At 45.1% G+C, this 14,057-nt stretch overlaps 2 protein-coding genes across 2 annotated transcripts in view; both read left to right on the top strand.

Annotated features, from left to right (window-relative positions):
- Positions 1-14,057, top strand: part of CCDC107 (coiled-coil domain containing 107) — a 232,499-nt gene that overhangs the window by 160,476 nt on the left and 57,966 nt on the right. The gene's annotated exons all lie outside the window — the stretch shown is intronic.
- LOC126938108 (40S ribosomal protein S29-like) lies at positions 5,144-5,317 on the top strand. Its single transcript, XM_050762282.1, has one exon. The coding sequence runs from the start codon at positions 5,147-5,149 to the stop codon at positions 5,315-5,317; it is 171 nt and encodes a 56-aa protein (XP_050618239.1). The 5' UTR covers positions 5,144-5,146.

The following is a 14,057-nucleotide window of genomic DNA, read 5'->3' as shown; positions in this document are numbered from 1 at the left end:
AGCAGCGAGACTGAAATGGTAATTTTAAAAAACTGCCAACATGGCCAGGCACAGTGGCTCACACCTGTAATCCCAGCACTTCGGGAGGTTGAGGTGGGCAGATCACCTGAGGTCAGGAGTTCGAGATCAGCCCGGCCAACAAGGCCAAACACCGTCTCTACTAAAAGGACAAAAATTAGTTGGGCGTGGTGGTGGGTGCCTGTAGCCCCAGCTACTCAGGAGGCTGAAGCAGGAAAATAGCTTGAACCTGGGAGGCGCAAGTTGTAGTGAGCCAAGATCGCACCACTGCACTCCAACCTGGGCGACAGAGCGAGACTCCGTCCAAAAAAAAAAAACTGCCAACAAAAAAAAGTCCAGGACCAGACAGATTCACAGCTGAATTCTATCAAATATTCAAAGAAGAACTGGTACCAAACCTATTGACACTATTCCAAAAGATAGAGAAAGAAGGAATCTTCCTTAAATCATTCTATGAAGCCAGTATCACCTAATACGAAAACGAGGGAAGGACGTAACAAAAAAAGGAAACTACATACCAATATCCCTGATGAACACAGATGCAAAAATCCTCAACAAAATACTAGTGAACTGAATCCAAAAGCATATTGAAAGGATAATCCACCACGATCAAGTGGATTTCATAACAGGGTTGCAGGAATGATTTAACATTTAACATATGCAAGTCAATAAATGTGATATACCACATAAGCAGAATTAAAAACAAAAATCACATGATCATCTCAATAGATACAGAAAAAGTATTTGACAAAATCCAGCATCCTTTTATGATTAAAACCCTTGGCAAAACTGGCACAGAAGGGACATACCTTAAGGTAATAAAAGCCATCTACAACAAACCCACAACCAACATGACACTGAATGGAGAAAAGTTGAAAGCATTCCACCTGAGAACTGGAACAAGACAAGGATGGCCACTTTCACAGCTTCTATTCAACATAGTACTACTGGAAGTGCTAGCCAGAGTAATCAGAAAAGCGAAAGAAAGAAAAGGCATCCAAACTAGTAAAGAGGAAGTCGAAGTGTCTCTGTTACTGATGATATGATCGTATACCAACAAATGACGCTGGGATAGTTGGCAAGCCAAATTGTAGAAGAATGAAACTACATTCTCATCTCTCATGTTATACAAAAATCGCATTATACAAAAAACTTAAGAAGGATAAAAGACTTAAATCTAAGACCTGAAACCATAAAGATTCTAGAAGATAACATCAGTTATCTTTGGGTTCTTCATGACCAAGAACCCAAAAGCAAATGTAACAAAAATAAAGATAAATAGATGGGACTTAATTAAGCTAAAAAACTTCTGCACAGCAAAAGAAATAATCAGCAGAGTAAACAGACAACCCACAGAGTGGGAAAAATTTTTCACAATCTATACATTTGACATAGGACTAATATCCAGAATCTACAAAGAACTCAAATCATCAAAAATAATAATAATTTAAAAATCCCAGGGTTCGGCACGGTGGCTCACACTTGGAATCCCAGCACTTTGGGAGGCCAAGGCGGGCAGATCACAAGGTCAGGAGTTTGAGACCAGCCTGGCCAACATGATGAAACCCCATCTCTACTAAAATACAAAAATTGGCTGGGCGTAGTAGTGCGCGGGCCTGTAATCCCAGTTACTGGGGAGGCTGAGGCAGGAGAATGGCTTGAACCCAGGAGGCAGAGGTTGCAGTGAGCCGACTGTGCCACTGCACTCGAGCCTGGGTGAAAGAGCAAGACTCTGTCTCAAAAAAAAAAAAAAAAAAAAAGAAGGAAAAAGAAAAAAGAAAAGGAAAAAACAATCCCATCAAAAAGTGGGCTAAGAACATGAATAGACAGTTCTCAAAAGAAGATATACAAATGGCAAACAAGCATAGGGAAAAATGCTCAACACCATTAAGTATCAGAGAAATGTAAATTAAAACCACAGTGCAATACCATCTCAGTCCTGCAAGAATGGCCATAATTAAAAAATCAAAAAATAATAGATGTGGGCCAGGTGTGGTGGCTGTAATCCCAGCACTTTGGGAGGCTGAAGCAAGCGGATCACCTGAGGTCAGGAGTTCGAGACCAGCCTGGCCAACATGGTGAAACCCCATCTCTACTAAAAATACAAAAATTACCTGGACTTGGTGGTGGGCACCTGTAATCCCAGCTACTTGGGAGCCTAAGGCAGGAGAATCACTTGAACCAGGCTGGTGGAGGGTGCAGTGAGCCGAGATCATGCCATTACACTCCAGCCTGGGTGACGAGAGCAAAACATCTCAATAATAATAATAATAATAATAATAATTAGATGTTGGCGTGGATGCAGTGAAATGAGAACACTTTTACACTGTTGGTGGGAATGTAAACTAGTACAACCACTATGGATAACAGTACGGAGATTCCTTAAAGAACTAAAAGTAGAACTACTATTTAATCCAGCAATCCCATTACTAGGTATCTACCTAGAGGAAAATAAGTCATTATATGAAAAAGTTACTTGCACATGCATGTTTAGCAGCACAATTTGCAATTGCAAAAATATGGAACCAGCCCAAATGCCCATCAATCAACGATTGATCAACACCTATATATACATATATATGTATATGTGTATGTATGTATGTATATGTGTATATATGTGTGTATGTATATACATACACCATGGAATGCTACTCAGCCATTAAAAGAAATGAAATAATGCCATTCACAGCCACCTGGATGGAAATGAAGACTATTATTTTAAGTGAAGTAACTCAGGAATGAAAAACCAAACATCCTGTGTTCTCACTTACATGTGGGAGCCAAGCTATGAAGACGCAAAGGCATAAGAATGATACTTTGGATTTTGGGGACTCAGGAGAAAGGGTAGGGGGGTGGCAAGGGATAAAAGACTACACATTGGATACAGTGTACACTGCTCAGGTGATGGGTGCACCAAAATCTCAGAAATCACCACTAAAGAACTTATCCGTGTAACAAAAAAACCACCTGTTCCCCAAAAATCTATTGAAATAAAAAATAAATAAAAATAAACAACAGAAATTGAAACTAAGTGAACAAAAAAGGAGTTTGATATTCAATCAAAAAGTTACACATACATGCCTTTTGGCCTGAGAAGTCAGACATTAATCATATTGTTGTTCCCCTGTACATCATAAGTCATTATTCTTTTGCTACTTTCAAGATCTTATCTTTGGTCAGGTGCAGTGGTTCATGCCTGTAATTCCAGCATTTTGAGAGGCTGAGGCAGGTGGACCGTTTGAGCCCAGGAGTTCAAGACCAGCCTGGGAAACATGGAACAACCCCATTTTGACAAAAAAAAAAAAAAAAAAAAAAAAAAAAAAAGATACCTTGTAATTCAACTGTCTGACTGATTGCTTTTAATTTTTATTTACCTGTTTTTTTTTTTTTTTTAATTTTTAGAGACAGGGTCTTGCTTTGTCACCTAAACTGGAGTGCAGTGGCAGGATCATAACTCACTGCAGCCTAAAATTTCTGGGCTCCAGCAATCCTCACACCTCAAACTTCTGAGGAGCTGGGACTACAGGTGCATGCCACCACACCTGGCTAATTTTTAAGCTTCATAGAGTTGGGGGTCCCACTCTCACTGCCCAGGCTGGTCTTGAACTCTGGGGTTCAGGCAGTCCTCCCATCTGAGCCTCCCAAAGTGCTGGGATTATAGGCATGAGCTACCCGACCCAGTGATTATTATTGTAATCCCTACAGCAACCACTAAGAAAGTTATTAAATATATATAACAATATATTTATCCTATAAATGCAATGTAGGTTTAACAGAAAATTAATTAATGTAGAAGACTGATGCCACCAAAATGGCAGAGTAATCTGGCTTCACTCCCTCTCACAGAAAACTAAAATCAAATATCCAGGACCAAAATTACCATCAGCAATATCCCAGAACTCTAATATGAGGCTGAGACAATCCCCAGGATTTCCACACAGAAGTGGAAAAACTCTGAGCAGACAATAAGAGAAACAGACTTCTCTGTGACAACCCTCACTCAGTTTTCCAGGCACCACACATGGAAAATTGCTCCTGGGTTCACAGTTTCTACACCAGAAAATGTGAAATTGAGGTAGACAACCAGCTTTCCCATCATCTTGCATTCCCTTGCAGGAAAACCATTCCTGCCTCAACCCACAGGAGGTATCACCAGTGCCTGTAAGAAGAAAAATCCCCCAAAACAGCTAGAAACAAAGAGAGGAGATAGGACTAGCAACCCTAGCCCATGTAACTCTGTTCATCTCAGCCAAAGGAGATGCCAAATTAAAGTGACTTCTCAGTAGCTCCACACTGTGAGAGAAATACTCCACAAGTTTTCTGGTCACAAACATCTAGCCAGCCTTCCCACATAGCCAGAGTATCCCCTTTGGGATCTCCCCACCTCCCACCACAACCCCATTTGAGATGGGCAGTGCTCTGAATGTTCACAAGAGCCAAGGCAAACCTGGGCTTAAGGCACCATCTATTACCAAAAAGGAGATGGTGATCTAGGAATAAGGGGACTCACAGGGCAACTGCAAAGAATGTCTAAGCAGGCCGGGCGCGGTGGCTCAAGCCTGTAATCCCAGCACTTTGGGAGGCCGAGATGGGCGGATCACAAGGTCAGGAGATCGAGACCATCCTGGCTAACACGGTGAAACCCCGTCTCTACTAAAAAATACAAAAAACTGAGGCAGGAGAATGGCGTGAACCCGGGAGGCGGAGCTTGCAGTGAGCCAAGATCGTGCCACTGCACTCCAGCCTGGGCCACACAGCGAGACTCCGTCTCAAAAAAAAAAAAAAAGAATGTCTAAGCAAATATACCCTAGAAAGACCTAAACAAGTCAACCAGTGAAGACTAGAATAAATTACAATCCATCTATGCAAAGCCATAGATGTACATCCACAAAAAAAAAAAAAAAGGCAGCCAACAGGGAACCCCTAGCTCCCCAAAGAAAGGAGCCAGTGACCAACCCTAAGGAGATAGCAATGTTGAACTCTCAGATCAAGAATTAAAAACAGCAGTTTTAAGGAAACTCAGTGAACTCTAAGGTAACACAGAAGAACCATTCAGATATTTATCAGAGAAACTTATGAGACAGAAATATTTTTTAACCTTTTATCTCATTGCACTCCTGAGAGCAAGATGGGTCACCAGCAGCTATACTGGAGCCACCCGCGAAAATTCAGCCAGGGTTCTCGCTCTTGTCGCATCTGTTCAAATCGGCACGGTCTGATCTGGAAATACGGCCTCAATATGTGCCGCCAGAGTTTCCCTCAGCACGCAAAGTATATCGGTTTCATTAAGTTGGACTGAATGATCTTCCGTCAAAGGATTATCCAAGGCATCTACTCAATGAAAGACCATGATAATTCTTTGTACATGAAATAAAGATTTGAAAAAACAAATACTTTTTAAAATATTAAACTGAGGCTGGGCATGGTAGCTCACACCTGTAATCCCAGCACTTCGGGAGGCCAAGGCGGGCCAGAGTTGGAGACCACCCTGACCAACATGGTGAAACTCCATGTCTACTAAATACAAAAAAATTAGCCAGGCATGGTGGCAGATGCCTGTAATCCCAGCTACTTGGGAGGCTGAGGCAGGAGAATTACTTGAACCTGGGAGGTGGAGGCTGCAGTGAGCCAAGATCACACCACCGCACTCCAATCTGCACAAAAAGAGCGAAACTCTGTCTCAAAAAAAAAAAAAAAAAAAAAATTAAACAGAAATCCTGGAACTGACTAATATATTTGCTGAACTGAAAGCGGCATTAGAGGTTCTCAACAGAAGAATGGATACGCAGAGGAAAAAAATAATTGAGCTTGAAGGCAGACTATTTGAAAATACACAAGACAGAAAAAAGAAAAAAGCATGAAAAGGAACAATGAACACCTACAGAATATAAGGAATAACCTCAAAAGTGCAAATCTCAGAGTCATTGGTGTTCAAAAGGGAGTTTAAAAAGAGCAAGGGGTAGAAAGCTTATTCAAAGAAATGATAACACAAAACTTGCCAAACCTAGAGAAAGATATACCCAGGTGCATAGAGGAAACCATACAAGCCAGGAGGGAGTGGATAACACATTCAGAGTGCTTAAAAGGAAAAAAAAAAAAAACCTGTCAACCAAGAATACTATGCCCAGCAAAACTTTCCTTCAGATATGAGATAAACAAAAGCTGAGAGAATTCATCACTATTAGTTCCATCTTACAAGAAATGCTAAAAGAGAATTCTTCAATCTGAAAGAAAAGGGAATTCTTCAATCTGAAAGAAAAGGATAACTAACATGCAAAAAGAAAACATTTGAAGTCATAAAACTCACTGGTAAAAGTCAGTACATAGATACATTCAGAATACTTCAACATTGTGGCCAGGCATGGTGGCTCACTCCTGTAATCCCAGCACTTTGGGAGACCGAGGTGGGCAGATCACTTGAGTCCAGGAGCTCAAGACCAGCCTGGCCAACACGGTGAAACCCTGACTCCACTAAAAATACAAAAATTAGCTGGGCGTGGTGACATGCACCTGTAATCCCAGCTACTTGGGAGGCTGAAGCAGGAGAATCGCTTGAACCCAGGAGGGGAGGTTGCAGTGAGCCGAGATTGTGCTACTGCACTCCAGCCTGGGCAACAGAGTTAAGATTCTGTCTCAAAAAAAAAACAAACTTTAATATCATAATTCATAATTGTGATGTATAATCCATTCATATCTCTAGTAGGAGGACTGTGGGGAAAAGAGAGATCAGACTGTTACTATGTCTATGTAGAAAGAAGTAGACATAAGAGACTCCATTTTGTTCTGTACTAAGAAAAATTCTTCAGCCTTAAGATGCTGTTAATCTGTAACCCTAGCCCCAACCCTGTGCTTGCAGAGACCTGTGCTGTGTTGACTCAAGGTTTAATGGATTTAGGGCTGTGCAGGATGTGCTTTGTAAAAAAAAAGTGCTTGAAGGCAGTATGCTTGTTAAAAGTCATCACCATTCTCTAATCTCAAGTACCCAGGGACACAATACACTGCGGAAGCCTGCTGAGACCTCTGCCTAGGAAAGCCAGGTATTTTCCAAGGTTTCTCCCCATGTGATAGCCTGAGATATGGCCTTGTGGGAAGGGAAAGACCCATAAAGGGTCTGTGCTGAGGAGGATTAGTGAAAGAGGAAGGCCTCTTTGCAGTTGAGATAAGAGGAAGGCATCTGTCTCCTGCTGGCCTGGGAATAGAATGTCTTGGTGTAAAACCCAACTGTATATTCTATTTACTGAGATAGGAGAAAACCGCCTTAGGGCTGGAGGTGAGACATGCTAGTGGCAATACTGCTCTTTAATGCACCAAGATGTTTGTGTAGTGCACATCAAAGCACAGCACCTTTCTTTAAACTTATTTATGACACAGAGACCTTTGCTCACATGTTTTCCTGCTGACCCTCTCCCCACTATTACCCTATTGTCCTGCCACATACCCCCTCTCTCTGAGATGGTAGAGATAATGATCAATGAATACTGAGGGAACTCAGACCAGTGCTGGCGAGGGTCCTGAGGGTCCTCCATATGCTGAGCGCCGGTCCCCTGGGCCCACTTTTCTTTCTCTATACTTTGTCTCTTATTTCTTTTCTCAAGTCTCACGTTCCACCTGACTAGAAACATCCACAGGTGTGGAGGGGCTGGCCACCCCTTCAGAGGACTAAAAGACCCATCTATCCAAAATAATAACTACAGCAACCTGCTAACAGATAGGCAACATAAAAAGATGTATATTGAGAAAATGTAATGTACCATAGTTTAGAAATATTTTCTCCCTTCCAACACCTTTATAGATAGAGTATACTTCGGGCTTGGCCACATGACTCGCTTTGATCATTGGAATGGTGGCAGGCATGATGTGACCCAAAAACATGAAAAGCAGTTGCACAACTGTGCTTATTTTCTTCCCCTTCTTCTATCACCAGAAGATCATTCCCAGCTATCCTACTGGTTCCAGGAAGAGGATGACAGACAGGTGGAGCAGAGCAAAACCTCTCTAGCCAATTCTCATTTAGAATGGGAACTCCAGTCAATCCACAGATTTATAAGAATAGATGATTGTTGTTTCATGTTACTCAGTTTGTTTTGTTTTGTTTTGTTTTTGAAACAGAGCCTCACTCTATTGCCCAGGCTGGAATGCAGTGGCATGATCTCGGCCCACTGCAACCTCTACCTCCCAGGTTCAGGTGATTCTCCTGAGCATTCTACCTCCCAAGCAGCTGGGATTACAGGAATGCACCACCATGCCCAGCTAATTTTTACTTTTTTTTTTTTTTTTTTTGTATTAGAGACCGGGTTTCACCATGTTGGCCAGGCTGGTCTTGAACTCCTGAACTCAAGTGATCCACCAGCCTTGGCCTCCCAAAGTGCTGGGATTACAGGCATGAGCCATTGCACCTGTCCAACTGAGTTTTGCTATGGTTAGTTACATGGCATTCTTGTGGTGGCATTCTTGTGGTAATAGTTAATTGGCATACGTAGCAACCAAGAAACAGTAAACATCATACTTAATAGTAAACCACTAAAAACATTATTTGGCTGGGCACAGTGGCTCATGCCTGTAATCCCAACACTTTGGGAGGCTGAGGCAGGTGGATCACTTGAGCCCAGGAGTTCGAGACCAACCTGAGCAAAACAGTAAAAACCTCTCTCCAGCAAAAAAAAAAAAAAAGCCAGGCATGTAGTACACACCTATAGTCCCAGTTACTTGAAAGGCTGAGGTAGAAGGATCACTTGAGCCTGGGAAGTGGAGGTTGCAGTGAGCTGAGATCATGCCAGTGTACTCCAGCCTGGGTGACAGAGCAAGACCCTGTCTCAAAATGTAACAAGATAAGAGTATTTATTGCCGCATTCACTCAAAATTATATTGAAGATCTTAGGCAAGGAAATGGATATTAAAGGTATAAAAATTAGAATGAAAGAAATAAAATTACAGTAATTTACACATAACAACTGTAATGTGTGATGGCAGAGGGTTTTGAGCAGAGGTAAAATGATCTGACTTACATGTTTAAAAGAGTATTCCGACTGCTCCGTAGAGAATAGGACGAATGGGGGCAAAGGCATAAACAGGAAGACCAGAAAGGAGGCTACTGCAACAATCCAGGCAAAAGACATGATGGCTTAGATTGGGTCAGAGGTAGTGGAAATGTCAGAAGTAGTCAAGTTCTGCATAGATTCCAAAGGTACAGCTATATGCTTTACTGATGGGCTGGCTATGGGATAGAAAGAAAAGAGTCAAGGGTAATTCTGAGCATCTAATACATTGGATTTATTTATTTTTTGAGGGGGGTGGTTTGAGGCAGAGTCTCACTCTTGTTACCTAGGCTGGAGTGCAATGGTGCAATCTCAGCTCACTGCAACCTCCACCTCCCAAGTTCAAGTGATTCTCCTGCCTCAGCCTCCCGAGTAGCTGGGATTTACAGGTGCCCGCCAACACACCCAGCTAATTTTTTGTATTTTTAGTAGAGATGGGGTTTTACCATGGCGTGGCCAGGCTGGTCTTGAACTCCTGACCTCAGGAGATCCTCCCGCATCGGCCTCCCAAAGTGCTGGGGTTACAGGAGTGAGGCACCGTGCCCAGCGCTACATTGGATTTATTGAGATAGGGAAGACAGAGAAAATCATGGAGAAGAGGGGCAGGAATTGAGAGTTCTGTTCTGGGCCAGTTGCAATGGCTCATGCTTATAATCCCAGCACTTTGGGAGGCCGAGGCAGGAGGGTCACTTGAGCCCAGGAGTTTAGGACCTACCTGGGCAACAATAGGGAGACCCGTCTCTACCAAAAATTTAAAAATTAGCCAGGCATGATGGCATATGCATGTAGTCCCACCTGTTGGGAGGTTAAGGTGGGAGAATTGCTTGAGCCCACAAGGGCAAGGCTGCAGTGAGCTGTGACTGTACCACTGCACTCCAGCCTGGACAACAAAGTAAGACCCATCTCCGAAAATGTAAAAAAAAAAAAAAAAAAAAAAAAAAAAAAGAATTGTTTTGTACCCACTGATTTTGAAAAGTCAGTTAGATATCCAAGTGAAAATGATGGCTGGGCACGGTGGCTCATGCCTGTAATCCTAGCACTTTGGGAGGCTAAGGAGGGCAGATCACTTAAGGTCAGGAGTTCAAAACCAGACTGCCAACATGGTGAAAGCCCGTCTCTACTAACAACAAAAAAAAATTAGCTGGGCATGATGGCAAGCCCCTGTAATCCCAGCTACTCAGCAGGCCGAGGCAGGAAAATCACTTGAACCAAGGAGGCAGAGGTTGCAGCAAGCTGAGGTCGCATCACTGCACTCCAGCCTGGACAACAGAGCGAGACCCCATCTCAAAAAGAGAAGAAAAAGAGAAAATGAGTAAGCCACTGAATATAGGAATCTAGAATTCAGAGGAAAGGTTTGGGCAAGGGAGAGAAAATGGAAGTCTTCAGCAAGTAGATAGTATTTAAGGCCTTAGAGTTAATGAAATGACCCACAGTGTGTATGTAGAGGGAGAAGAGAAGAGGTCCAATCACAGAGCCCTGTGTATTCCACTGTGTAGAAGTCGGGAAGCCCAGCAAGAGACCTGGGAGAAGGAGCCAGTGAAATATGAGGAGAATCAAGAAACCAAATGAAGAAAGTGATTCAAGATATGGTATTATGTTTTCATAGAAAATGACCTTAGGAGACACTGCTAATGATTTTGAAATGAAGATGACACCTTTGACATTTTGTTTTGTTTTGTTTTGTTTAGGTGGAGTCTTGCTCTGTCTCCCAGGCTGGAGTGCAGTGGCACAATCTCGGCTCGCTGCAACCTCGGGCTCCTGGGCTCAAGCAATTCCCTGCCTCAGCCTCCGGAGTAACTGGGATTACAGGCGTGAGCCACCGTGCCCAGCCTCAACATATTTTCAAATGGTACAATAAGATTTATATTATAGGCTAGGTGCGGTGACTCACACTTGTAATCCCAACACTTTGGGAGGCTGAGACGGGCAGATCACGAGGTCAGGAATTTGAGACCAGCCTGGCCAACATAGTGAAACTCCATCTCCAGTAAATGTACAAAAATTAGCCAGGCACAGCGGCGCAGCACCTGTAGTCCCAGCTACTTGGGAGGCTGAGGCAGGAGAATCACTTGAACCCAGGAGGCAGAGGTTGTGGTGAGCCGAGATCGTGCCACTGCATTCCAGCCTGGGCAACAGAGCAAGACTCCGTCTCAAAAAAAAAAAAAAAGCAAACTATATTGTATTATTACTATTATATATTATACCTAGCCTATATTAGAGAGAACTAATAGGACAAAATGTTAACAATTGTTGGATTTAGATGAATGACGTACAGGTGTTCACTATGCATTCCTTCAACTTCTCTGCATGTTTGACTGTTTTCACAATAAAGAGATTAGGGTGATTGTTTTTGAGGGTTTGAGACAGGGTCTTGCTCTGTCGCCTGGGCTGGAGTGCAGTGGCACCATTATGGCTTACTGCAGCTTCAACCTCTTGGGCTCAAGGAATCCTCCTACCCCAGCCTCCCATGTAGCTGGGACCACAGGCATGCACCACCACTCCTGGCTAATTTTTTGATGTTTTGTAGACATGGGGGCCTCACTTCATTGCCCAGCTTTGTCTCAAACTCCTGGGCTCAAGTGATCCTCCTGCCTCAGCCTCCCAAAGTGCTGGGATTACAGGCATGAGCCACCATGCCCAACCTGGGGATACTATTTTGAGAATAATGAGTAATAAACCACATTCATTTAACTGCTTTTAAGGTCAATAACTTTATATTCCTCTAATACCCAGGTTGTGGTATCCAAACACCATTTCCCACTAAAAAAGACCATGAATTGCTGGAAAAAAAAAAAGTAGCTGATACCAGCTCTGGTCTAGATATGCACAAAATGAGCCCAGAACATTTTATATTAAATAGCAAGAAAACTGGAAATTTACGTCAGAAGGACTCAGGAACTAACTTGAATAAGTTCCCACTGGCCAAAACTGTCCTATTTTGGCCAGTGGGAACAAAATAGTGATGGCAGCAGCAGGCTGTCTGCAGTGGCTGCTGCCATCACACCAGCTGCAGCAGGGAGGTATGGCCAGGGCTGCACATTCCATGGAGCCAACAGGAGCTAGGGACAAGAGGGATCCTTGTCCCTTCCAAGTTGGGGTGGGAGCTCCCTGGGTGCCGCTGCAGCCGCCCAAGCCACGTCTGTGGACCCGGGCATCCCTGTACTTTCAGGGCCGGGAGCAGGCAGGAGCCCCGCCTTCCCAGGTGTAACTCAAAGAGTGGCTGCAGACTCAGGAATCCCTGTCCTCTTGGGGCCCTAGAGGGCCTCACAGACTCAGAAATTCCTGCTCCCACTGACTGGCTTCTCCCTGCTGTTGATGCCTACTCCAATCTCAGAGCAAAGTCAGAGCAGAGCCTGGGCACTGTCACAACCTAGCCGAGTGTGCACATACTCGGGGCAGAGCTGACACACCAGTCCCCTGCTGCTTCAGTCCCCTACAGATTTTGGATGCCAATGAGCATAGGAGGGAAGCCAACTGGGGTCTGAAGGCAGCTCAGCACTGGCCTGCAGGCACCTCTTGGCACCTACAGCCTGGGCACCATGAATGGCAGCAGGAGGCAGACAGGCTCCTGGGTGGATGGGGCAGGTCCCTGGTAAGGCCCCACTTTCAGGCCAGGGAGGGCCTGAGGCTGGGGACCGGGCTGCCCATCCCACTATGGGAGTGGGAACTTGTGGTGACCCTTCCAGGCCCACCCATGGCTGCCCATGGACCAACTGGCATGCACTTCCTCCCCTCTAAGGCCCATAAAAGCCCAGGCTCTGAGCAGATGTCAGGACAATCAGCTGCAGAGAGGAGCTACCCACACCAAGGCCTCCTCTGTGGGAGCTGCAGATGTTGGGACAACCAGCTGCAGAGAGGAGCAACCAACTTTCGGGCCTCTGCAGAGACTACGGGATGACATGCCTGCAGAGAGACGCCACCCACTCTAGGGCCTCCCCTCTGCTGAGAGCTGCACAGATGACAGGACAACCAGCTGCAGAGAGGAGCAACCAACTTTCAGGCCTCTGCAGAGACTACGGGATGACATGCCTGCAGAGAGACGCCACCCACTCTAGGGCCTCCCCTCTGCTGAGAGCTGCACAGATGACAGGACAACCAGCTGCAGAGAGGAGCTACCCTCCCTGCTGATAGCTGAACACTTGTCAGGACAACTTGCCTAGCAGAGAGGAGCTACCCTCTCTGCTAGGAGCTGAACACTCCTCAAGACACCCTTGCTAGGGAAAGGAGCTGCCCCCTGCAGGTTTCCTTTGAGCTGTTCTATTGCTCAATAAAGCTACTGTTTGTCTTGCTCACCCTTCACTTGTCTGCATACCTCATTCTTCCTGTCTCAGGACAAGAACTCAGGACCCACCAAATGGTGGGGTTAAAAGAGCTGTAACACAAACAGGGGTGAGACATGACCCTTGCTTGCCATGTTGTGGGTGAAGGCAAGAAGAGCTGCAGCCCTTCGGGGAGCATAGCCCTGGGAGCTCCCCAAGCCAGGGCTGTGACTCCCTCTTTGAGGCCCCGCTGTTCCTGGTATCTCCAAGTTCCAGGCACCAATATGTTCCCCAGTGCCAGCTGTGGAAGCTGCTTGCCATGTGCCTGGTCTGGCTGCAGGTTCGCAGGGAGCTGGTGCCATGCTGGCACCTGGAACTGCCTGCCCCACTGCAGCACCCGGAATGTCTGACCATGCACAGTGGCTGGACCCAATGCTCACTCACATACCCCTAACTGTTCCACGCCTGTCTCACCCTTGGCAGGCATGGGACCCAGGCTGGTAGCATGAGCCAAGCATAGGCTGCCAGGCTGGGTGGGCGAAACGAGCCCAGAGGGCCTGAGCAAAACTGGGGCAAAGGCACCACCAGCCACAGAAGTTTCAGGCCAGAAAAAGGACACCCCAAAGATCCCCTAACAACAGGACAAGCATCAAAAATGATAACTGGGCACAGTGGCTCACACCTGTAATCCCAGCACTTTGGGAGGCCAAGGCAGGTGGATCACCTGAGGTCAGGAGTTTGAGAC

Source organism: Macaca thibetana, chromosome 15 (genome assembly GCF_024542745.1).
Source record: "Macaca thibetana thibetana isolate TM-01 chromosome 15, ASM2454274v1, whole genome shotgun sequence".
Classification (NCBI taxonomy): domain Eukaryota; kingdom Metazoa; phylum Chordata; class Mammalia; order Primates; family Cercopithecidae; genus Macaca; species Macaca thibetana.
The sequence above is the reverse complement of the archived record's forward strand: the minus strand, read 5'-3'. Positions and strand labels throughout refer to the sequence as shown.